We start from the raw sequence: 27,393 nt of genomic DNA, 5'->3' as shown, positions 1-27,393 counted from the left end.
TAGTAACACTGAAGAGGCTGAACAGTCTTACTTTGTTTACAGTTTTTTATAGATTTTCTTGGTTTACTGCTTTTTTGTTTAGTGTTTTATGTCACAGTGAGAAGAGGTTAGACTGTTATGTTGGGGTTTAAAGCTTTGGTTTCCAGTTATGATAATGGCATATAAAATCTAAAAGTTTAGCTGACACAGTCACAAGCTTGTTATACAGCAACAATCAAACATGAGAAATGTGGCCCTTACTAGCTATGCAGAGTTCTAATTTTTCAGGGTACATAAACAGTTTTATGATACTCAGCCTTTAAAGGGTGATGTCTAATGTTGTTTGCCGTTGCATGTCATTGCTCCTGTTTAAGCAAACTTTGTTTGTGTTGCAGTGGACCCTTTGTATTTGCTACGTGGTTGTTTGTCCATGGTGTGGTCTTGTCTTCCTCCACTCACTGTTGGGCTCATTCCCGTGACCTCTGCAGCTTCATAGGGAAGAAAAGGTGTGACTCTTAGTGACACAAGAGTTTAAACACTGAAATTCCTTTCTTGGAGTAATTTTCCTTCTACAGTAAGACTGGGCTCAGTCTCTGGAATTGAGCTTAATTTGGAAGAAAGGAATTAGAAGTTGTTCATGACATCCAGCTCCAGGGCTCATTGGACAGTAGCCTCAAGGTTAAAGAGTGGTGGCTTCTTGCTCCAAAAGAGTGCATCATCAACTTGCAACTCCAAAGATAGACAAGAGGTACGTTCACTCAGTTTTAAAGGATGGTGTAAGCATCTATTGACTGGATCAAGATCCCTTCAAGTCAGACACAGCTCAGCTGGTGCTTACAAGCATAAAAATGAACGTCCTTTTTGGGCGCTTTTTCATCTGGAGGAGTCTCAGCAGATTGATTCGCACCTCTGTGATTAGATCAAGTGCACATCTGACCAAAGTGTTGGTAGAGCTGCAGTTCAGCCGTTCACTTAGTGTTTGTGATGTGGGTGGGAGGGTGCAGCTGGCTTTCTGCATTTCTGTTACCAGGCTTTGTGTGCCACTGAAAGCACAGCAACATGGGTAAAGTCAACTTTGTTCTGCACTGAGCAGGGACGTAACTTCTGTAAGTCTGTGCTTTTTGTTTTCACTCTCTTTTTAAACTGTAATGTACTTCAGTTACTTTATACACAGTCTAGGAGTTCAAATGGCACAAAGTCGTCTGAGCAAGATTATATAACTGGGAAAAGCGCATGTGCCTTTGTTGGACACTCCTGCAGCACCTGTATTTTTGGCCTTTTGTCTGCTCCTGCTGTGTTATATAATTACATAATTAGGTCCTTTTACTTGAGTTCTGATCAGGTCTCATTTTTTCGCACTTTTTGTACATTATTCATGTCATTTAGCTCTTTCTACAGTGTGCCCATGGGCTGTAACTCTAAGAAAATGATGAATCAGAAATGCTGATTTTAATATTGATTTTAAAATATTTTTGGTAACCAACATTGCCAGCCAGGCAGCATTTTAATGGGGGTTTAAAAAAACAACTTTTTGAGACATGTTCATGGAAATCAATGCTGAAACAATTTAATATGTTTCATTGTATATATTTTTGCCACATTTTGCTATTTATATGAAATCTCATTAAACTTTTTTGGTGCCAGACATAAGAACAATTTTCACTGATAAAACAGATCAATGAGTTATTTTCAGTTGACCATCTCAGAAACGTTTCAGCTCTTGGTGAGCATTTGTTGTATTACTAATAAAGAACTACAATGAATCTGCCACAAACATAAATCTTGTATAAACTTTAAATATAAGTCAAGGTTTCTTAAATTCCATTTTTAAAATAAGTTTTTACCTCTATACTATTTTCAGTTGTTATTTTATTTATTTTTATTTATTTTAGTTGTTCATTTCCAAGTTAGTTTTATAACTTTGATCATTTTTCTTAGTTTTTATTATAAATTACGTCCCTTTTATATTGAGAGGATCATTTCAGTTTAATTTTCTTTTAAGCTTAAATAATGGCCATTTGATGAAGATTAAGAGATTCACTGTTTGTTGGTACAGCAAAGAGATTATAGAAACATGCAGATATGCCCACGAAAGATTCATTAGCGTTCTTTGTGCTCTGGCCAGCTATACACGGAGTTCTCTTTATAAGACTAGGGGGCTCTGCCCCCTGCTCGCTTTACTCACCAACCCATAGCACCCGCCACTTTGTGTCTCTGCCGCTTGTGTATGTGGATTTCACTTTCACCAAACAATAAATCTTTTAATTCTCACGGATAGGCCTCTTCATTGGGGAGAAACACTACTTTTTCCTGATGGCAACACGATTTAGATGATCTACAAGTCTTTGACTTAAAGTTTAAAGCCAAACAGTATTTACATACTTCTGTCATATCACCTATGTCCATATATTCGATCTCTTTTCGCTGTTCCGTTATTTCACTGAGTAATAATTTCCGTTTGCAATCTTTACTATCAGTTTTTTGAGACTTTCAAATTTTAGAACTTTCATAATCTCTAACCTGCTCTGCATGTGTATTGTGCCAACGTTTTCGAACCTCTTTACAATGTTCTACTTTGTCTTCTACTCTTTGTCTTTTATTTTCGACCCTGATTGGAGCTGAGAGCACAGGAACTGTATCTGACAATAGTATTCACACAAATGAGAAGTGATTGGACCGTGGGCATGGTTGTAAATGTTTGAGAGGAGGGCAGGACTTATCTAAATCTCTTGGCAAAAAGTCTTGTCTCGCAGGACCTGAAATTATCTCTTGTTGGAGTTGAAATTATCTCTGAGAAAGTCTCGTCACAGAATTTCCTTTTATAATAGAGAGACACGTCTGTCTTGTGTTGTACCAGAGTCCATCTGTTCAAGGAGCATTTTTTTTACTTTGGCATCATTCTGAAATTTAAATTTACTATTAAGTATATGAAGGCAACAACCTGCCAGACATTCCTGATTCAATAAATTATAGTACCCCTGCACTTCCTCAGTTTTTGTATTTGTTCCACTGAAGCAACCAGACAGCAGCTTCCTATTAGCACAAGGTTAAAGCCTTTTATTTTATATTCTTTGATTTTGGTGGCATGAGGTGAACTTTAACTTCTTTATAGACATGTTTGTGCAAACAAATTTTCTTTATGGGGATTCCTCAAACCTGACCACCATGTACCTTTATACTCAGTGGGCTACATAGCCACATAGTGCTTAGCCTGTTGGTCAACACTAGGCTACCAGCAATGGGTTAATTTAAAAAAATATATATATAGAAACAACACAAAAACACAGTTTCTACCAGTTTAATTATGCTTCAGTTAAAGTATGTAAGTTTAATTTCAGTGTACTTTTAGCTTTTCACACAGCTTTTAGTTTCCTCTTTATTTCGATTAATTAAATACTTTGTTGTCATTTTAGTTAGCATTTTCGTTAATAATAACTGTGATATAGATAGCCCAGCTGCCTTGTTCATCTCTTGGAGATCTTCGTTGCATGTGAGTAAGTACCTTGTGTTTTGGCAGTGTGAGATACGCTTTCAAGTAATCCACAGAATAGGTGGTATTGAATGTAAAGGACAACAGAAGTCTCCAGTATAATGAAAACAGCATTGGGAAATAATAACAATTTGCTCATAGAATTATAGTAATGAAGTTTATTTAAGCTTGGACTCAGTAGTTTTAAATAGATGTAATTCTATTTATGCCGAAGAAGACAGCTTGCTTAAGGTAAGCTTTTTCATTGAAAATTTCTTGTTTTTGCAAAGTTAGTAATAGTGTTCATAAAAGGCATTTTTTATAACATTGTTTCATTTTATACATTTAAAATTGAGAATCACTTAAAAACTACTGTAATTAAGGAATATGTTAACTAATTAGATTAGATTAGTTTATGTCTAAGAAAATACATGAAGAATTTATTAACATGTTTGCATAAAGGTTGAAACAGTTAATACCTTGCTGTTTAAGTGTCTAACTGTAAAATGTGTCTCTTGTGAGACAAATTTTAAAACATTGTTGTGAAAAAAGGCTGCAGTGTGCTGCTCATGGATCCACCATCCCAGGTTTGACATCTTTGCCCAGCCATTGTTTCTGTGGCATCTTCTACCCATGTCTGTATGTAAGATGTGTGTGATGCGGGAATCGGCGATTCTAAATCAGGACTTTGGTGTTTCCTGACTGGTGCTCTGTGCTGCTGGGATAGGCTCAGGAGTCCCACAAAACTGAATCGGATTAAAGGAGTACTCCACCCAAAAATAATGGAGAAAAATACATGCATTTTTGCTAAAATACTGTTAAATAAATGCCTTTGGAAAAAATCAGCGCAGGGAACAAATAGAAAATTTAGTTTTGAATTGAAGACAGACCTCTTGACAGTCAGTGAGAGGGAGAGGCAGATCATCAATGCATTTTGCATATTTTGAGCCTACGACTGGATAACTTACATGTGGATTATATGACACAAGTAACATTAGATTTTTTTTTTTGTTCACGACCATTTTTATATTGTTTGAACAAGTCTCATAGACTGTAATTCTAATATATACCGTATATACTCTTGTATAAGTCGGGTCTTAAAACCCGAAAAATCGATCATAAAATCAGACCCCGACTTATATGCCCGTTCAAAAGTATGACACTTTATTTTTTTTTTCTTCTTGCTTTCTCCAATCTCGCACCAGTTTCTCAGACACATCAAATTTTGTTGCAGCAGTGCAGTTACCAATTTCTTTTGCCACTTCAATGACTTTTAATTTAAAACCAGCTTCATATTTCCTTCTGATTGAATGTTCCATTGTAGATAAGTGATGCTCATACAATAAAGGTGTATGAGGGTGTGAGATACAAAAAACACAAAACAGTGCAAAAGTTGCTTCGGAATAGTTTGGGTATACCGTTAGCTCCGTGGTTACTCTCTCAGGAGGGCGTTAGCATATCATAATCTCTTCGATTAATAGTGTGAGTTTTCCACATTCGACTTACATGACCAACATTATAAAATACCCAAAATTAAACCGTAAAATCAAGCCCTGACTTATCTGTGGAAGAACTTAAACGTGAGTATATACGGTACTTCTTTTTTTTTATCTACTCCACCATGAAAGCATGAAAATAAAAATTTTTCTCAGTCATTGCTACAAATCACATGGGATAAATAACATATAAAAAAATATCATTTTCAAGTGGAGTATTCCTGTATGGTGGGTTAAGTATGGATGGATGGAGAGTTTAACAAAGCACAGTTTGAATCTATTACCTAAATATGGACTTTAATGATTTTTTTTTGTTTGTTTTTTTAATTTCTTGCAGAGAACCGTCTGCTTCGACACTGCTCAAAGTCTGGTGATGTAATAGGGAAAAACCCCGTGGTGCGCTCAAAAAGCTACAACAACCCTTTGCTAACTCCAGTGGCAGAATATGAGTCTGAGATTGGATCTCTCAATGGCACTGCAAGCATTCGAAGACACTCTGTTTCAGAGATCACCACCTGTTTAGGACTACAAGGCTACTCTAACCTCACCACTATCACCGATGTTGGATCCAAGAGCTCTATGTCGAAAGCCAGCTCATCAGGAGAGGAAGATCCATCCTCCATATTGAGAACGGCCTCCTCAAACAGTCAACAGCAAGGGATTTTTGATGATTTCAGCGTATCCAAAAACTCCTTGCAAACTCTTTCACAGTCCTCCAGTCCAGAAACTATGGTGGACCAGATTTTAGAATCGGTAGACTCAGACTCAGAAGGGATTTTTATTGACTTCACACGTCATTGTTCAGATTCTCCGGAGTACAGCAGGGAGCCTAACAAGCAGAATGTGATGTGACTTGCTTTGTTTTTATGAAAGAAAAAGACAGAAGAACAGTGTGGCTGTGTGACAATCACCACAAATCTTTTATGGATTAAATCAATCATGAAAATGCTGAAATAAATTTCATTTATATCCTTTGAGAAGATATGAGCATTTTTTCCCATGACAAATACTGATTCTTACTTATGGGTCTGAATGTCATCATTTTTAGATTGGTACTGATCATCTTTTTTTATTCTTGAATAACAACAAAAAAATTGGTTATTTTTTTAATGTCATTTTATTTCTTATCGTTGAGGTATACTGTAAAAGTTGATCAACATGGTCCATGGAATAGGTGTAATAATTGCACAGTTCTGCCAGATGTCACATTGACAGTAATTGTCACTTTGTATACTTCAATTGAACAATAGATTTCAGAAATATTTTAGAATCCAAAAGATATTTGAAACACTTGAACACTGACTGATTAGTAAAGCCGATGTCACATTGCGCAACTTTTAGTTATGGGGAATGTCAGATTGCAGTCATTGATCTCATCGCCAGACAAGGTCAGTTTAATCAGACCAAACTTGTTGCCCATGTCACATTTACTGACTGAGTGCCAACCTAACAGCACAGTCGTAGTCACCCCTTTTTGTGTCAGCTAATAACATGCCTGATGGAGCCAGGGATATTTAATAGGTACGGCAAGATCAGACACAGCCGCTGCCCTTTTTCCCTTGTCCAGTCTGTCATGGTGTGTAAAACATGTCACAGCAGACAGATGAGCGTCTCATATGTTTCTGCGGCCCAAAAAAGTCATTGCTACATTCCATGCATTGTACTTCAGGATGAGCATTCATTGGTTGTCACCTCCCATGCAAACAGAGCCCACCCCTACAACTTAACATAAGAACGAGACACAGACTAGTTGGAGTTAGTCGCTGGGTATGTTGCATCATGTGACTGACTTCACAGGAGCGCACCATCAGCTGCCTCCGACTTAAGATTATGTAAAAGAAGGCTTCAACTGGAAAAGTCACGTAACGTGACATAGGCTTAAGTGAGACCAGAAAATAGTACTATCCAGTGTGCTTAGCTTATTAGAATTTCGAGAATTCACTTAAAATAGAAACAAATCTTGTTAGACTGAGTTAAATTTTTAAATTCCACCTTTAATTGACTAAAAGGAAATTTTACAAATTTTGCAAGTGATTATTGATATATCATGTATAATCAGATTTGAGACTCCTGTAAGCAAAATTAAAAAGCAGTGATCAGAGCTATTGCCAAGCCGGGGTCCAGTCTTTGTCTGTGTGGGGTGTGTAACTTTTCCAGTTTTCTCCCACATGCCAGAAACGTGTGTTAGCTTAACTAGTGACTCTGAGTTGACCTGGCAGGAATGAGGTGGGCACATGCCACAAGATGGACAGGCCTAAAGCCCAAGGCTGAATTTTGATTTGAGACCAAGATGCTAGGATAGGTTCTGACATCCTGTGATCTTGGAGTGATAAATAAATTAATTTGCAAGTGAACCTTTGCTAAAAAAACAAACAAAATACTGATTGGATGCTCCATCATGCATATTTATACGGCTGTGGTTGAAAATAAACCCATAGTATAATCTGAAGCACTATTGTTCATAAACAGATCGAACTGAAGAAGAAATGGAAGGTGTGTTTCTTTTTTACCTCGATGAAGGCTGGCGTTTTAAAGAGGATTAGAGCAACTAAAGCAATAGATCTAAACTGACCTCAACTGAAGCATAGCACAAATGCTAAGCTCTCTGTCATTGTTAATGTTGTGTCCAATAAAAGTAACACCAGTTTGGCCAAATCTGTTTTGTTAGTCATAATCACCCATCACTGTTCCCTCAATGGAATCAAAAAGATATTACAGTTCATGTCAAGCTTTTGCATTTTGTTTCCAAGTTACTTGATGCCATCCTGTCTTTGTGTTTTGTCTGCATTGTTTCCAGTTATTAAATAGGAGTTTACAAGTAACTCTCTAAGCTTTGTTTTTTTTCTGCTTTTCTCTGTTGGGGTTCATTAGGTTGGGGACTGATGGCAGCCTTGAAATTAAGAGCTGATAAAATGGAAATATAAATGATCACGTAAGAAATGTTTATGATACAATACATATTACAAAGGTGACCAGTCAAGTGATTTTTATTAAAGAACTCATCTTGCAGAAGGAAAACTGTAAACAAACCAGTTGTGCTTTGGGAGCTCCTTTTGGGTCTGTCATATGTTTCCTCTTGAGGTGGGATCCGGTGATCTAATTCCTCTTGTTGACAAGATGCTATAGCTCATTATGTTCTTCTGTCTTCCAATATTTGTTTCAAGAGATGGCCATGGGTTCATTTATCATGGCTATAAGTACACTTGTTTAATGTATGCTGTGAATTCATCCACAAATCACATTTGCTTAAACCATGGGTTCCCAACCTGCAACAAAGAAGAAGGCTGCATCACAATTCGGCAAAATTGAGTGAGGTGCATTGTCCGATTTTATCATGGTGGAATTGGTCTTTTTTAGTTAGTGTTCCTGTTCTAGACAAAAAAAATCGAGCATTATGTGCACAGTTGTCACCTGTGAATGAGCTGCAGAAATGTGTGTTCTCACAGGTTCCTTGCTGAAGGCAGAATGTTTGTAGAGGAGAGAATAGTTTTTTTAAGAGAACAGAATTTGGACCTTGCAATGATCTGTAGAGAAGGGTGAGGTCTACTATTGACTTCTGTGCAAGCCCTGATTGTGAAACATCACTGATTTTGAGGTTTGATTGACATTTTTGCCAGGGGGTTATTAGGGGGACTGAATTTGATACAACACCTGCTGCTTACACTCAGCCCATCTATCCTGTTGGTGGTCCTGGTAGTAGCATAGAAATTTTAACTGTGCAGCACATCTGCAGTGCAGGTGTTATTGGGGGTGACAAAGCTCTTCAGGTGTGTTTCATTGCTTAGCAGCATGCAGGCACCTGTTGCTTCATGGGGGTCTCCAATCCCCCAAACCCCTTGATCACTGATCATGTGTTATATCCTCGTGGAGCTTGATGTTTCACCCGATACCCCAACCCACAATCATCAATCCAGTGCCCACGCTTCACTGGGGGCACATTTTCACAATATATTGAGATTCAGAAGGGGAAATTGTTTCATGTATATTCAAAATTTATGCACAGAGTTAAAAGCTTATTTTTTAATTCAATTTGCTCACCCACAGTATTGTATGTGGTTTAAAATGTGGTTCAAAAATTAAGAATTTTGACTTCTTCATTCTCAAATGTGCTATTATTTTTGTAGGGAATGCAAACATAAGACAAACATTTTCTAGAAATAGAAGACGATGGGAAACATCAATTAAACAAAATTAACCAGCATACTCCGTTCCAAAAGCGTGTCATTTACGTCAAGAACACAAATAAATTAGTGATGTGCCTCTACAAAGTTCAGTACAGGTTTTACCAAATTAAGAACAATATTTCCTCTAACTCACATATATAAAAAGTCTTAGTATTTTTTTTTTTATCAAAAGGGCATTTCTTTGTAAAATATGAAGTGATAAAAAGTAGGTAAACAGCTTTATTAAACATTATGATGGTCAATACCTTATTCAAGTTTGTTTTGCTGAGTAATGTCACTTTTAAACTACAACCCCAAATCAGAAAAAGTATAAGACAGTATGGGAAATGCAAAAAAAAAAACAAAACACAAACTTATTTCATTGCAGACAGTATGAACCCAAGATATTTCATATTTTGTCCAGTCAGCTTCCTTTCATTTTTGAATATACAGCCATTCCTGCATTACAGGCCTGGAACACAATTCCAAAAAAAGTTAGAACTGTTTTTTATTTGCATTTTCCATACCATCCCAACTTTTTCTGATTTGGTGTTATAAATCTGTCAATTTTCATTTGGTGTTTCAATTTGGGCACTTTTAGAGACAGGGAACGTTTAAATGTGTTTTCTATTTAAATTAGTGGTAATTAATTGTGACACAAAGGTGTTTTTGAAAATGGATTACCTTTGTAAAGTAGGAGAAGCCAACAGCCATTCATATACCTCAGTCAACCCCCACTTGCCTGGTGTGCCCAAGGTCATATCATGTCTGTTTGAAGGAGGCTGGCTGCAGTAGGAATGGAAGAAATCTTGGGAAAGGCAGTTCAAAGAGAGGCCCCTTTCCAGGTAGGTTTGGGCATGCAGTGGGTGTCAACAAAATAGGGTAAATACAATACAATGCACAGAACAGAACAAAAGTAATCCTCAATACAATATAGTCGTGCAATAGAAATATTACCAGTACAGAGCAGAATTTAACAGTAGATGATGTCACATAATACGATTTGGATTTGTTTAGAGTCCTGGAGACCTCAGCCATCAAACTAACTCCCCCTACTGGCCATTCCACAGCTAAGTCACCGCTGGGCCAGCCAAGCAAATGAAAGGACCCCTCTACCCGATGATTCCTGCGATCCTCCATCAGGGATGACTTTACCTTAGGCAGGAAAAACAACTTGGCAGGTAGGCCGTGGCACCAAGTGCCACATTTGAGTACCGAGAACAGAAACAGAATAGGTGAGGGTTACTATACAATTATAACTGTCATGTTGCTTATGTTTTAGTGCTAATGACTAACAACAGAGATGCAGTCTATACAGTTAATCAGCAGCTCTAGTCAGGATATGCTAAACTGAAGTAGTGAGTCTTCAGCCGGGATTTAAAAGTTGAGACCGAACAGGCATCTCTTATAGTAGCAGGCAGACCATCCCACAGTTTAGGGGCCCTGTAACTAAAAGCTTGACCTCCCACTGTTATTTTATTAATCCTTGGAATCATAAGCAGACTAGCATCTTGAGATCTTAATGTGCGCTCTGGTTTGTCAGTCATGATAAGTTCAGACAAGTAAGCCGGACCTTGGTCATTTAATGCTTTATATGTTAAAAGGAGGATTTTGAAATCTGCCCTAAACTAAACTTGGAGCCAGTGTAAGGATTTAAGAACTGGAGTTACGTGTTGGTATTTTCTTGTTCTTGTAATAATTCTTGCAGCAGCATTTTGGATTAACTGGAAGCTGTATAAAGAACAGTTTGAACATCCAGTGAACGCTGAAATGGAGTAGTCAATCCTACTAGAAATAAATGCATGAATTAATTTCTCAGAATCCTGCTTATTTAGAAAACACCTTCATTTCCCAACATTTTTAAGATGGAAGAAACATGATTTGGACAACTTTGTAATACAGTATGTGCTTTAAATTAAATGCTAGAGTCAAAGATAACTCCTAGATTGCGGGCTGATTCAGTAAAATTAATGGTAATTGCAACTGAGTTAGATGATGACAGAATATTGTTGTGATCAGCGTCATTCCCTCCAAGATAACTCCTAGATTGCGGGCATCCATCCATCCATCCTCTTCCGCTTATCCAAGGTCAGGTCTCGGGGGCAGCAGCTTGAGCAGAGATGTCCAGACTTCCCTCTCCCCGGCCACTTCTTCTAGCTCTTCCGGGGGAATCCCAAGGCATTCCCAGGCCAGCCGGGAGACATAGTCCCTCCAGCGTGTCCTGGGTCTTCCCCGGGGCCTCCTCCTGGTTGGACGTGCCCGGAACACCTTACCAGGGAGGCGTCCAGGAGGCATCCTGATCAGATGCCCGAGCCACCTCATCTGACTCCTCTTGATGCGGAGGAGCAGTGGCTTTAAGGGAGAGCCCAGACACCCTGCGGAGAAAACTCATTTCAGCCGCTTGTATTCGCGATCTCGTTCTTTCGTTCACTACCCATAGCTCATGACCATAGGTGAGGGTAGGAACATAGATCGACTGGTAAATTGAGAGCTTTGCCTTATGGTTCAGCTCCTTTTTCACCACAACAGACCGATGCAGAGCCCACATCACTGCGGACGCCGCACCGATCCACCTGTCGATCTCACGCTCCTTTCTTCCCTCACTCGTGAACAAGACCACGAGATACTTGAACTCCTCCACTTGGGGCAGGATCTTGCTCCCAACCCTAAGAGGGCATTCCGCCCTTTTCCGGCTGAGGACCATGGTCTCGGATTTGGAGGTGCTGATTTCCATCCCAGCCGCTTCACACTCAGCTGCGAACCGATCCAGAGAGAGCTGAAGATCACGGCCTGATGAAGCAAACAGGACAACATCATCTGCAAAAAGCAGTGACCCAATCCTGAGTCCACCAAGCCGGACCCCCTCAACACCCTGGCTGCGCCTAGAAATTCTGTCCATAAAAATTATGAACAGAATCGGTGACAAAGGGCAGCCCTGGCGGAGTCCAACTCTCACTGGAAACGGGTTCGACTTACTGCCGGCAATGCGGACCAAGCTCTGACACCGATCGTACAGGGACCGAACAGCTCTTTTCAGGGGGTCCGGTACTCCATACTCTCGGAGCACCCCCCACAGGATTCCCCGAGGGACACAGTCGAACGCCTTTTCCAAGTCCACAAAACACATGTAGACTGGTTGGGCGAACTCCCATGCACCCTCCAGGACCCTGCTAAGGGTGTAGAGCTGGTCCACTGTTCCGCGACCAGGACGAAAACCACACTGTTCCTCCTGAATCCGAGGTTCGACTATCCGATGGACCCTCCTCTCCAGAACTCCCGAATAGACTTTTCCAGGGAGGCTGAGGAGTGTGATCCCTCTGTAGTTGGAACACACCCTCCGGTCCCCCTTCTTAAAGAGGGGGACCACCACCCCAGTCTGCCAATCCAGAGGCACTGTCCCTGATGTCCATGCGATGTTGCAGAGATGTGTCAACCAAGACAGCCCTACAACATCCAGAGCCTTGAGGAACTCCGGGCATATCTCATCCAACCCCGGGGCCCTGCCACCAAGGAGTTTTTTGACCACCTCGGTGACCTCAGTCCCAGAGATGGGGGAGCCCACCTCCGAATCCCCAGGCTCTGCTTCCTCATTGGAAGGTATGTTAGTGGGATTGAGGAGGTCTTCAAAGTACTCCCCCCCACCGACCCACAACGTCCCGAGTCGAGGTCAGCAGCGCACCATCCCCACCATACACAGTGTTGACACTGCACTGCTTCCCCCTCCTGAGACACCGGACGGTGGACCAGAATCTCCTTGAAACCGTCCGAAAGTCGTTCTCCATGGCCTCCCCAAACTCCTCCCATGCCCGAGTTTTTGCCTCAGCAACCACCGAAGCTGCATTCCGCTTGGCCTGCCGGTACCTATCAGCTGCCTCCAGAGTCCCACAGGACAAAAGGGACCGGTAGGACTCCTTCTTCAGCTTGACGGCATCCTTCACCGCTGGTGTCCACCAACGGGTTCGGGGATTGCCGCCACGACAGGCACCGACTACCTTACAGCCACAGCTCCGGTCAGCCGCCTCAACAATAGAGGCATGGAACATGGCCCATTCGGACTCAATGTCCCCCACCTCCTTCAGGACATGGTCGAAGTTCTGCCGGAGGTGGGAGTTGAAGCTACTTCTGACAGGGGGCTCTGCCAGACGTTCCCAGCAGACCCTCACAACACGTTTGGGCCTACCAGGCCAGACCGGCATCTTCCCCCACCATCGGAGCCAACTCACCACCAGGTGGTGATCAGTTGACAGCTCCGCCCCTCTCTTCACCCGAGTGTCCAAGACATGTGGCCGAAAGTCCGATGACACGACCACAAAGTCAATCATTGAACTGAGGCCTAGGGTGTCCTGGTGCCAAGTGCACATATGAACACCCCTATGCTTGAACATGGTGTTCGTTATGGACAATCCGTGACGAGCACAGAAGTCCAATAACAAAACACCGCTGGGGTTCAGATCGGGGGGCCATTCCTCCCAATCACGCCCTTCCAGGTCTCACTGTCATTGCCCACGTGAGCATTGAAGTCTCCCAGCAGTACGAGGGAGTCCCCAGAAGGTGTGCCCTCCAGCACCCTCTCCAGGGACTCCAAAAAGGGTGGGTACTCCGAACTGCTGTTCGGTGCATACGCACAAACAACAGTTAGGACCCGTCACCCCACCCGAAGGCGGAGGGAGGCTACCCTCTCGTCCACCAGGGTAAACCCCAATGTATAGGCTCCAAGTCGGGGGGCAAAAAGTATGCCCACACCCGCTCGGTGCCTCTCACCGGGGGCAACTCCAGAGTGGTAGAGAGTCCAGCTCTTCTCAAGGAGATTGGTTCCAGAGTCCAAGCTGTGCATCGAGGTGAGCCCGACTATATCTAGCTGGAACCTCTCGACCTCGCGCACTAGCACAGGCTCCTTCCCCTTCAGAGAGGTGACATTCCACGTCCCAAGAGCCAGCTTCTGTAGCCGAGGATCGGACCGCCAAGGTCCCCGCCTTCGGCCACTACCCAACTCACACTGCACCCGACCTCCTTGGCCCCTCCCATAGGTGGTGAACCCATGGGAAGGGGGACCCACGTTGCCTCTTCGGGCTGTGCCCGGCCGAGCCCCATGGGTGCAAGCCCGGCCACCAGGCGCTCGCCATCAAGCCCCACCTCCAGGCCTGGCTCCAGAGGGGGGCCCCGGTGACCCGCGTCCGGGCGAGGGAAAACGCCGTCCAAATTTTGTATGCATCATGGAGGTTTTGTTGAACCGCACTTTGTCTCATCCCTCACCTAGGACCAGTTTGCCTTGGGTGGCCCTACCAGGGGCATAAAGCCCCGGACAACAGAGCTCCTAGGATCATTGGGACACGCATGATAAGGTGGCGGTTCGAGGAGGGGTAGATTGTGGGCTGATTCAGTAAAATTAATGGTAATTGCAACTGAGTTAAATGATGACAGAATATTGTTGTGATCAGCGTCATTCCCTCCAACAATTAACATCTCTGTTTTATCTGTATTTAAAGACAAGTAGTTCTCATTCATCCACTCCTTTAATTCACTAACACAACTAATTAAAGACAACATTGGAGAAACTTAATTTGGTCTAAATGAAAGGTATAACTGGGTGTAAAAGAATGAGTCTCAACACACTGGAAAGGTTTCGGGCAGCCACCCGTATATTGTCCCCGGCTGCAAAAGGGTATGAAAATTGACATGAACTGGCCTTATTGAGATCCAGACTGAACTGCTTTAGTGGTGGAAAAGATGGCGGATTTAAAGGTTGAAACCGGATGTGATGTCATCTGAGGACGGAACCGGAAGTGATGTTGTTGTAAAATCGGGAAGGTTTTCCTATATATGGCCTGCAGAGACAACAGAAGAAGGTTTAGCGCACCCTGCCACCTCCTGGCCAGGCAGATAATTACCTCCACTTGGTCCACTCGGCTTTCTCCTAATCGCACGTGTGTGACACGGAGTATCATCTGTGTATGAGTGAAAATTAACATTATGTTTTCTAATGATAGATCCCAGTGGAAGCATGTAAAGTAAAAACAGGACACTTCTATGTATAATGATGGAGTACTGTCAGCAAATTTCTGTGCATACTGGAATCGAGTTGATAAATAAGAACTAAGTCAGGCAATGACAGTGCCTGTGCAGTAAAATAGAATGGTCAATGGTGTCAAACGCTGCGCTTATGACTAACAACATAATTACAGTGGAGTTTCCTTCATCAGAAGATATCAGAATGTCATTTACAACACGCATTAGTGCTGTTTCTGTACTATGACCTGTGCGGAAACCAGACTGGAATTTCTGAAATAAATTTTGATGTGTAAGGTATGACTGAAGCTGATTGGCGACTACTTTTTCTAGTATTTTTGATAGAAAGGGTACATTTGAAATGGGTCTATATTTATTTAGTATGTGTGGGTCTAGGTCTGACTTTTTAAGTAATGGTTTAATGACTGACACTTTTAGTGCATCAGGTACTGTGCCATGCAATAATGAACTATTGATAATGTTTAGAATAGGCGCTGTAAGAACATCCATTGCACTTTTAACTAGTTTTGTTGGCACTGGATCTAGGGAACAAGTAGTGGGTTTCATTTTAGAAATTAAAGTCAAGACATCCTGCTGAGTTACAGGATTAAAATTTATAAAGTGCTGAATGCAATGTGAGACAGGGTCTTCTAAGCTATTATGTGGTTTGCACTGTGATGCTGAGATCTAGGATCTTATATTTTTACTTTTCTCATTGAAGAAGTTCATAAAGTCTGTACTGCAAATATCTGTTGGTATTTTGCACTGTAGATCTGAATTCCCATTTGTTAATTTAGCAGCTGTTCTAAACAGTATCCAAGGATTTTTATAATTGCAATCTAATATTTTAGAATAATGGTCTGAGCGAGCTTTAAAGAGAGGTTTTTTATATTTTTTAACACTTTTTGTCCATGCAATTTGAAAGACATGTAGCTATGTTGTTCTCCATTTGCGCTCCAGTTTTTAATTTAAGAGCTCTAGTGTTCTCATTAAATCAGGGAGAGTTTCTATGTGCTTTGATCACTTTTGTTTTAAGGGGAGCCACTGCGTCCAGAGTATCTCTCAAGGTCACATTATAATGTAATGTTAGCTGATCTAAATTGTTTTCCAAAATTACACTCGACTTACTCAAAGTATCTATAAATTTTGAAGCAGAATTACAATCTAGATGTCGCACTGTCTTTGTTTTAATCTGGGAGTGTGTTGACAATGGCAGAACCAAATCAAATGTAATTAAGTAATAATCAGAAATAACTTCATTTAATGGAGTAATATTTAAATTTAGAATTTCAACTTTGTAAGTTATAATCATAACCACACATTAGACTTAATTATGAGTTGGACCTTTGACAATCTGACAAAATCCTACTGAATTTAACAAATAAATAAAACATTTGCTAAAAGTGTCAGTTTCCACATCAATGTGTACATTAAAACCCCATCAATACTACGTGATCATAATTTATAGCATATCAGATAAAAGGTTGCCAAATTCAGTCCTAAACAATGAATATGCCCCTGGTGGTCTGTAGACTATGCACTACAATTGTGGTGGAATCTGATTTAATATTTAAAATGAATGCCTCAAAAGATGTGAACTCGCCTAAATTTTTTGAAGCGATTTGCATTTTCTCACAAATTAATTATTCCAAGGACTCTTCCTGATGTTGCCAGGGTAGGCTCAGGTCATCTACCTCAACATAATTTGGCTAAGCAGGTTTGAAAATGGTTGGATGAACATTAAGGTTCATTTATATTTATAAACTGAAGGAAACTCCCCATAACTTACACCAAATCCCTGATGGCCAAATAGAGTGAAGAAGGTTATGTGAAAAGACAATTTCTCCTTGTGGGGTTAATACAGTGTACCAAATACCAAACAATAAATATGGTCCAGAATCATGACCATACCACCGGCTTCTGATATGGGGGTCATGCATTTCCAAAAATAGGTTCTTGTATATTATGTCCTATTGCTAGCCAATAAACACACATATACAGTACACACTTAGAAATAAGTGATGAAGGATAAAACAATCAAGCCTTACACAAAAATAGCCCTTAACTTGACATTTAGAGCTGATTTGAGTTTCTTAAGCAAGCAGTATTTTAAAGCACAGGAGGCAGGACGACATCAGGACAAAAGTGTTTTTGATTTCGATCTCCAGATCACATGCATCAAAATCAGAGTTTGACGAGTCAGAGTCCAAAAACAAAGCAAAACATCATCAATGGAGTATTTTGCTTTGTGCATTTGCTTTGATCTCTCACCAGATGTCGATGCCATTTTTGACATTGCTCTTCACTACTCACTCAAGCGCAGGGAATCTCCGGTCGAACCAACCAAGCTAACTCTCTATCTAGCAAAGTGAGTCAAACTAAAACATAAAAGGCAGGTTTTATCATCGTTTACATATTGATTACCACCCTCAACCCCTATGGTTGACAAAAGTCGACATCCTCCCTGGAAGAGTTAACACACTGTATCTTAGTTATAGCAAGAAAATTCTATCTCTTATTAGCTTACAGAGGGTAAAAGGCCATTGTCTATGAAAGAAAATTATATTCTATTTAAATTAAGCAAATTCTAGTGTGAGTTTATGTTAGAGCATTAACTTTCTAAGATTGGCTCTTACAGTCATGAAGAGCGAGGAAGATGAGTGTCAAGCTAAGAGAAAGTCTTGGTGTGGAGGCAACAAGAGTTGTGTCAAAGAGAAACAGACTCTAGTGATTTGGGCATGTGAAGCAGTAATGAAGATGGACTTCGAACAACTGTTTGATGTATCTGCCTAAATATTCTAATTTATTTGAAGGGTATCCTTATAGTGATGAAGTATGTACTACAAAAAAAAACATTAAAGGCTTAAATGAAAACTTGCACTGTATCTCTTTAAACAATATACAACAAAAACTTGCTTGCTTACTCTGCTCACAGCACAAGTGGTCAGAACCTGTAAAAAGAGAAATTTGGGATCATCTAAACTGACACATGTTGGGGAACTTCAAAAACGAAAAGTGACGGAGTTAGGCTAACCTATGGCCACAGATAAAATGTTGATCGGTAGATGGAAGCACAGGAATTATAACTGACACCCACGCCAACAGGACATCTGTAGGGACATTAGCTGGGAGCCATCTTTGATCTGATGTTTTACCCCTTTGATCCTAGAACCTCTCAAGAAGGTGGACGAGTAAATAGGGATATCCCCCTACCATTCATCACAGCCTGCACTAGGATCCTTGCTATCGCCATTTTTCATGTTTCTCCTAAGTCAAAGAAGAAAGTCCTTTGCTCTGCCTCCTCTGTCAATTCTTCAATCGCTTGTTTTTGGCCTGGAACTGGAAATTCTGACTGCCTTCAAAAATTATTCAGTGGATGTTCCACTGAAAACTCTGTAGCCGACTTCTACAGGGTAGACTACTGGTCTTCCATCCTGCTTCCACGTACACCTCTGCCAACTCCTTGTACTTTTTCCTCTTTCTCACAAAGGCTGCCTTCTCCCCTTCAGCACTGTCCTGACAGGATTAGACTACAGGATGATGTATGATTGGAGGGGAGTTGTAGCAATTTCACATGGGAATTTCAACTGTCGGTCCAAGTTTTGCTTTCACTTCCAGGCATCAGTCCAGGGGGAAACTGCTTTTAGGTGGTGTTGTTTGCCCATTCACTTTGCCTGATTAAGTGGATCAGCCTTTCTGAAGTTATGGTACTGGTGCTGTTCACTTCCAACCTACTGTATGTTCTTATAAGACCTCTACAAGCTTATGAAGAAACTCAGTCATGGCACTAACCATACCAACCCAGCGACAGAATGTGTTGTAAACGTGGGTGCATCACATAGTTTGCAGTTTATTTCTGAGCCATACCAGGGGTCTCATTGATTCAAGAATGAAAGTAGGCTTATGCCAAAAAAAACCAGAAACCCTGGTGTACACACATTTCTACGCAATTTACCTTTGTAAACCATAATTATCTTGTAAAGGCATGTATTTGAATCTACCCCATTGCCAGCCGTGAAACAACCATTCATGAAGTATGCGAATGCAGTTGTGATTCTGCATACCTTCATCAACTAACAGAGCAGTCTCATTCCATGCGCTCCACAAGTTATCTTTGTCTGTCTCATCTTGGCATCATAGATGACTTGTGCATTAAATGGAATGTCACTATTCAGATTAACAAAAGCAGCTTCATTCGTGCTTGGTGCCCTTATTGCAATATGAGTGCAGTAAATTGCTCCAATTGTGTTAGGAAAAGTGGACACGGCTCCAAACTGTCTTTTTATGAAGGAAAAAATGTATGTTTTATGTATGTACACCCATACCATATAAAAACTGGACATAGCACCTCGCCGGTCAATTAATGGCTTCCAGCTAATGGGAATGACAGAGTGAAGCTTGACTGAGATACTGACCTGTCAGCCAGTTCCTAGAGAAATGGTAACAGGCAGCTGGTCAAAACTCACTAAAACCAATAAATGTCTTTATTGATAGATAGATAGATAGATACTTTATTAATCCCAAGGGGAAATTCACATACTAGTGCAAATATGCAGAACTGGCTAACTTAAAAGGGAACAAAAATATAGTCTGTGCATCATATTCATCACTTTTGAGGTGAAGTATGTTTATCATGTCAATACACATTATAATAACGATATGGTGAAATGAATTATTATGCGTGCAAGTTGTCATTTAGCTGGTTTGGCTGCATTTCCCTACCTAATCAAAGATGTGATGATTTCCCAGTTTTTCTAAAATGTTGTGTACACAGTTGCCATAAATACTGTATATGCATGCTCTCCTATAAAGTTTTCTTTTATAAATCCAGACATTTGGGTGGGAAGCTGCGTATGCACATTTTGAGCCTCCTTTTGTGCATACCCAAATTTTATAAATCTCTCCCCTAGGTTGTGTATTTCTGGAACTTGGGAGAGTGATGCATGTAGATCTAATGAGGAAGTTTAGCCTTGTCTATGAGATCTTCCACGTCAGCCCACGTTATGACCTTCTTGGACACAGTTTTCCAATTTATTCAGCACCCTTGTTGTCATTGAGTCACTGCCTTGAACTAACATCTCTCAGTCACTTTAGAGATCACCAGCTGTTTCTGCTCCTTCTTTCTGGCTGTAGATCTTCAGTGTTATTCTCAAACCAAGTCGAGCTCTACCTTGCTGCAGCCACCCGGCTACCAACTGATGTTTCAGCCAGCTGATGGCCTGGTCAACTGTAGACGTTACAAGAATGGTAGGTGGTACCTAGCCAGGACTGGTTCAAAAAGCATTAGGCAGGCACACCAGGAGGATGGCCCCAAAAGTATAGCACCCTATTGGTCAAAGCAGTCCAGTAAGAAAGAGCAAAGTCAGCATAAATACAGGGCATGCCAGCTGCTGCTCCTTCTCTCCTCATATTGAGTTCTTCTGGAGAACATCTAAACCTGCTAAACATTTAATATAGATTCAATATAAACTAACGAGTGTGTATATGCGTGTAAGAAGATGTGAAATAGGTGCTTGGGACTTTGTTGTCAACATGTTTCTCATATAGTTAGCTGAAAGTAATTTAACTGATAAGCAACCAGACTGTCAAAATTATCAGTTGTCCAATTTAGGCCAATCTAACTAATAATCAGTTTCTAAGGTCCTGAAATAAAGAAATGATTTTGAGAGTACTTGATAACAAATACAGGTGCTGGTCATAAAATTAGAATATCATGATAAAGTTGATTTATTTCAGTAATTCCATTCAAAAAGTGAAACTTGTATATTAGATTCATTCATTACACACAGACTGATGTATTTCAAATGTTTATTTCTTTTAATGTTGATGATTATAACTGACAACTAATGAAAGTCCCAAATTCAGTATCTCGGAAAATTAGAATATTGTGAAAAGGTTCAATATTGAAGACACCTGGTGCCACACTCTAATCAGCTAATTAACTCAAAACACCTGCAAAAGCCTTTAAATGGTCTCTCAGTCTAGTTCTGTAGACTACACAATCATGGGGAAGACTGCTGACTTGACAGTTGTCCAAAAGACGACCATTGACACCTTGCACAAGGAGGGCAAGACACAAAAGGTCATTGCTAAAGAGGCTGGCTGTTCACAGAGCTCTGTGTCCAAGCACATTAATAGAGAGGCGAAGGGAAGGACAAGATGTGGTAGAAAAAAGTGTACAAGCAATAGGGATAACCGCACCCTGGAGAGGATTGTGAAACAAAACCCATTCAAAAATGTGGGAGAGATTCACAAAGAGTGGACTGCAGCTGGAGTCAGTGCTTCAAGAACCACCATGCACAGATGTATGCAAGACATGGGTTTCAGCTGTCGCATTCCTTGTGTCAAGCCACTCTTGAACAAGAGACAGCGTAAGAAGCGTCTCGCCTTTGGACTGCTGCCGAGTGGTCCAAAGTTATGTTCTCTGATGAAAGTAAATTTTGCATTTCCTTTGGAAATCAAGGTCCCAGAGTCTGGAGGAAGAGAGGAGAGGCACAGAATCCACGTTGCTTGAGGTCCAGTGTAAAGTTTCCACAGTCAGTGATGGTTTGGGGTGCCATGTCATCTGCTGGTATTGGTCCATTGTGTTTTCTGAGGTCCAAGGTCAACGCAGCCATCTACCAGGAAGTTTTAGAGCACTTCATGCTTCTTGCTGCTGACGAACTTTATGGAGATGCAGATTTCATTATCCAACAGGACCTGGCACCTGCACACAGTGCCAAAGCTACCAGTACTTGGTTTAAGGACCATGGTATCCCAGTTCTTGATTGGCAAGCAAACTCGCCTGACCTTAACCCCATAGAAAATCTATGGGGTATTGTGAAGAGGAAGATGCAATACGCCAGACCCAACAATTCAGAAGAGCTGAAGGCCACTATCAGAGCAACATGGGCTCTCATAACACCTGAGCAGTGCCACAGACTGATCGACTTCATGCCACGCTGCACTGTTGCAGTAATCCAGGCCAAAGGAGCCCCAGCTAAATATTGAGTGCTGTACATGCTCATACTTTTCATGTTCATACCTTTCAGTTGGCCAACATTTCTAAAAATCCTTTTTTTGCATTGGTCTTAATTGATATTCTAATTTTCCGAGATACTGAATTTGGGACTTTCATTAGTTGTCAGTTATAATCATCAACATTAAAAGAAATAAACATTTGAAATAGATCAGTCTGTGTGTAATGAATGAATCTAATATACAAGTTTCACTTTTTGAATGGAATTACTGAAATAAATCAACTTTGTCATGATATTCTAATTTTATGACCAGCACCTGTAGCTTCTAACGAGAGAGGACACACGGTTTTTGATATGTGGGACACAGTGTTTGGTATGTGACAGTGGTGACCAACTCTGACACTGAAGAGCCACAGTGGCTGCAGGTTTTTGTTGAAATCTACTTGCTTAATTAGAAGCTAATCCTCACCAGTAACAGATATTATTTAATTTCATGGCTTGTTACTGTTTTAATTCTACCATGTCAGTTCATTCTTAAATCATAGATTTTTTTTCCTTTCTTGTAATGATATATGTATCATCAAGTGATTTGAAGCCTAAAACAGATTAATAATTTTCAGTTCTTCACTTCCTCTTCAGTTTCCTTCTGAGTACTTAATTAAACCAGACAGTGAATGATGAATACACACAGGTGGAAATGGAGACAAGCTAGATGTAGAACTGCTAGTTCCTTTGTCATTTGCATCTTATTGCTAATAAGGAGCAGTTAAAACATTGTTTAAGACTAAAATAAGCAATTAAGGGTTTAAAATCTTAACAAGCGAGTCCACTAAAATGAAGCAGAACAATGTCACTTGAGCAATAAGTGCTCCATCAGCAATGAATAATTTCTCATGAAGCAATTGGTTTGGAACAAAAACCTGAAGCTACTGAAACCCCTCCATGGCCGACACTGCTCAGCCCTGATTTAAAAGGGTCCAAGTCTTAAAAAGAAAACAGGTTAAATGAAGTTAATTAGTAGGAAAAACTAGTCACTAATTAAGAAAATGTGGCTCTCTCGAGATCGGAGGTGGTCACCCCTTGTTGAAAAGAGAGTGTGTAGGACATGGGTGGTCAACTCCAGTCCTGGAGGGCCGCAGTGGCTGCAGGTTTTCATTCCAACCCTTTTCCTAATCAGTGACCAGTTTTCACTGCTAATTAACTTCTTTTTCCCTTCATTTTAATAGCCCTGTTTTTAAGGATTCAGTGCTCTGAATTAATTGTTTTCTTCATTAAATGACAGCCAAACAGAAATCAAATGTGAAACAAGTCAACAGTTGACCAGCTAAATTGGGGCTTCAAACTCTAACTAATTTCACTCCAACCAGTTTCTTAATGAGAAGCCAAGTTTTGCTGTTAATTAAGCCCTTTATTTAATTCTATGGCTTGTTGCTGCTCTCATTCTGACACAGCAGACATTTCCATAACTGTTGATTTTCTGTTTTTGTTTTTTTAAGAACATTGTCAAAATGTTTTGGGGACCTGAGAGATCAACCTAACTGAGAACTTCACCTTTCTTTATTTTCAGATATTGTGTGATGGGCACGGGTGAGCTGGTCATGTGGCACCTTGTTTTGTGTCTCATTATTGTTTGGCAGCTAATTAAAGAAAAAGAAACAACCAAGCGGTCTGAATCAAGTTAATTAAAATTAAGGCAAAAGAAGTTAATTAGCAGCAAAAACTAATGAAGAAGATGGTTAGAATGAAAACCTGCAGCCACTGTGGCAATTGGATGGATAAGCCCCAGGTGATAAAGCAACCAGGACCTATCATGGATAAAGAAATTGACAAACACAATTTAGCTTTATAAGTGCAGATGATGAGCAGCTTAAGGCATTGTCTTCTAGAACCATCACGACCAAGACACAGAACAGTAATACAAAGACATGAGGCACATGGAAGACAGACCAACAAGTTCTACAAGTTTGTATATTGTGGGTTGTCATGTCTTGATTTGCTTTTGCAAATATGATGAGAGTTTTGGTGTTCTGAACATTAAGATATTAAGATTGAATAAATTGCCTGCCAAGTATATTAGTTATGTCTGGGAGAGAGTAATACAATAAAGTGTAAACTGTATACCCAAGTGCTGTTTAAGGTCACAGTAAAGGAGAATCGGACATTACAGTCAGAGTCCAAATTTAAAAAACAGCGTCTGTGTTTTATGGAGAGGTGCCACCAAAAGACTTTCCACAAATATACACCACATATGCTCAGAACATGTGCTATTAAACTTAAACTCTCCTTGTCTTCGCTTTTCCCTAGCACCATAAGACCCTTCTGCCTCAGCCATGACAAGGCCATTCATTGATATAGCACACACTATGATGAATATACTTTTATATAAAGTACATAATTGTCTTACTCATATGAAATACAGTAAAGCTGGTCTTTGTGGATGATTTGAGGTTTTATAGTTGATGATGATTTGATGTATAAATAGTGATAGAACTTCCATACCATAAAAGTTGAGTATTCAATGTGTCATGCAAAATGTGTTTTGTTTCACCACAACCCTTTGCTATATAAAGTGTGATTTTGCTTAGGAACCCACATAACAAACAGCAAAATGCTGTCTTGGTCTATCAAATATACCCTGGAATGTTAGAATTCTTCTTAGAGGCGTAAAACAATGTATAAAAAAGCCCCAGGCTAATTATTTGCAGATTTAAATGCCAACAGTGCCAAAGATGAAAGGCTGTGCCCTGCATGCCACATAATGGTCCCTGAGCGAGCTGTCTCTTCATCCTCTTCTGTGCTAACTTATAAAAGCCAGACCACAACAAAGAGAGGCCATTCTGTGCCAGGCTCTCCAGTAATTACTGAGAATTTCAAGGAAAGGAAATTTACTTATAATCCCTAATCACCACTTTTTAGGAAATAAAAGCCTTTGAGGGATGAAAGGGGAAAAGAAGCAGAAACATGTTGACTTTATCAGGGACTTGTTAATGGTGATGGACACCATCCAAAAATTAATTTTGCAAAAAGAGAAAAGTTGTACCTTCCTGAGAAATCCGACATTAGTAAGAAGGCTGAACAATGAAAGGTTGCAGCATAATCTATGCTAACAATAAGTATATGAACGTGAAAATATACAGAATATAAGCCACAGTAATACAGAGCCAGTCTTATGAGATTTTGTGAAAAGCTTGTTCCCAGATAGAAAAAAAGAGAAATGTTGGAAAGAAAAGAAGTACATAAACTGGAGAACAAAGAAAATGAAGAATGAAAAAGAGCAGGTCATTTTTCTCAGCTATTACTAGAAACACAATGATTAGGAAACATGATTATCACAAAACTTTGCATGGTCACTTTCTGTATGATGTCTCAATATTCTCCTTGTGTTCCTCATCTCTGTTTTACTGGAAAACTCTAAATTTGTTTTTTTTTTGAGATAAAAAGTACTCTCTGAAAATAGTTAAATGGACATAGACATTTTAGAAAATCTTGGCCCACCTGTAGCAAAGTATGAATTTACATGAAAAGGAGAGGTAATCTAGGGCGGCACGGTGGCACAGTGGGAAGCGCTGCTGCCTCGCAGTTAGGAGACCTGGGTTCGCTTCCCGGGTCCTCCCTGCGTGGAGTTTGCATGTTCTCCACGTGTCTGCGTGGGTTTCCTCCGGGTGCTCTGGTTTCCTCCCACAGTCCAAAGACATGCAGGTTAGGTGGATTGGCGATTCTAAATTGGCCCTAGTGTGTGCTTGGTGTGTGGGTGTGTGTCCTGCGGTGGGTTGGCACCCTGCCCAGGATTGGTTCCTGCCTTGTGCCCTGTGATTGGCTCCAGCAGACCCCCGTGACCCTGTGTTCGGATTCAGCAGGTTGGAAAATGGATGGATGGATGAGAGGTAATCTAGAGTTCATATTCACTGGACAAATCATATAGCAGGGGAAACAAGTCAAGTCGGGGAGCATGCACTGGTACAGTGCATTGCTGCACCCACTACACAACGAAACAACTCAGGATCTCGGTTGGCAACCTCCAGGCAAACACGCGGTCCAGTCCCACTCTCCAGAAATGACTCTCTCTGCCACAGCCAGGTGTTACGTGGGTGACCCCTTGGTCTGGTCCAGCCATTTGGGTCCCCAACAATGAGGATCTTACGAGCCGGATCACCCTCAAGGAAACGTGCCACATGGCCGTAGTGCCATAACTGACGCTCCCTCACAATGCAGGTAATGTGTCTCATTTGGGACTCCATGAGCAACCGCTCATTCAACGCAAAGTCAAACCAACGTTACCCAAGGATTTTCCAGAGAGACACAGTAGCAAAGAAGTCCAATCTTCGTCTCAGGTCACTAGATAGCGTCCATGTCTCGCAACCATATAGCAAGACAGGAAGTCCTGATCCAGTAAAATTAGTATTGGTCCCATTATCATACTGCCTTTGCAAGAAGCATGAAGAGTAATGGGATTATACTAATCCGGTCTATACATGTTTGAAGGACTTGGAAAAAACTTACGGCACCTTCTGGAAGGCACTACAGGAGTACAGGACTTGCCAGTTTTGGGGAGGAGTCCTGTCAGCGTCAATTTTGGACTCTTCTAAGGTGGTGTCCTGCCTTCTACTATTTGGGGTGTTAGACAATGATGTCATCCTATCTTCCTCAGACTATGACGTTCAGGAAGCACTGAAAGATGTGTAGTTGAATGTGTTGCAGTTGGTATGAGGACTGCTATCCTCGCATTTCAGATCATGATTCTCTCCCACAACAGACCGACTTTTTTTCCCAACTGGAATGGGGTACCCAGAAGCCACAAGTAGGAACATTTAAGCAGCTCAGAATTTTGTGGTAGAGGTGACTGTGTAAACTGAGCAATGATTGGGGCAGATGGACTCATTTCATGGATGTTGGAGCAGACATAGATGGTGAAGTGAGAGATAAGGCCACAATGCAAGCTTTGCATTTTACTAGGACTTACAATACAAGAGAGGAAACAGAAACAGTAAGAATGAACCACAGCCTACTTCTGCTGAGCTGATTCATTAATTATGGAGCAGTTAAAACTTCTGGTGGCTTTTTTAAACAAGCAAAAGAAATAAAGGTACTATCTGTAGCAAAGATAAAAATGATAATTTACAACAAATTTCTGTTGGAAGATAAAACAGAGAGAAAAAATACCCTATTTCTTGGATTTGTTTTTAGTACTTTAAAAATGAATAAATGTAGCATGCCAGGGCAGGTTAATGGCAGATGTGCCAAGAATAAAACTGAATATAAATGTTAAAAATATATTAAAACATAATGAACTGGACAATAGTAAATTTGAATACAATGTGGTG

General features: G+C 40.7%; 2 protein-coding genes across 8 annotated transcripts in view; one reads left to right on the top strand and one right to left on the bottom strand.

Annotated features, from left to right (window-relative positions):
* The window catches only part of prr5b (proline rich 5b (renal)), a 137,067-nt gene extending 131,143 nt beyond the window's left edge, over nt 1-5,924 (top strand). For all 6 annotated transcript variants that reach the window (XM_051920562.1, XM_051920559.1, XM_028791352.2 and 3 more), the window contains one exon: nt 5,282-5,924. In XM_051920562.1, coding sequence (XP_051776522.1) covers nt 5,282-5,796 — 515 coding nt within the window. In that variant the 3' untranslated portion in view covers nt 5,797-5,924. The remainder of the gene's footprint in view (nt 1-5,281) is intronic.
* Nucleotides 1-27,393, bottom strand: part of abcf1 (ATP-binding cassette, sub-family F (GCN20), member 1) — a 546,353-nt gene that overhangs the window by 513,882 nt on the left and 5,078 nt on the right. The gene's annotated exons all lie outside the window — the stretch shown is intronic.

Source organism: Erpetoichthys calabaricus, chromosome 1 (assembly GCF_900747795.2).
Source record: "Erpetoichthys calabaricus chromosome 1, fErpCal1.3, whole genome shotgun sequence".
In the NCBI taxonomy this organism is placed as follows: Eukaryota; Metazoa; Chordata; class Cladistia; order Polypteriformes; family Polypteridae; genus Erpetoichthys; species Erpetoichthys calabaricus.
The sequence above is the reverse complement of the archived record's forward strand: the minus strand, read 5'-3'. Positions and strand labels throughout refer to the sequence as shown.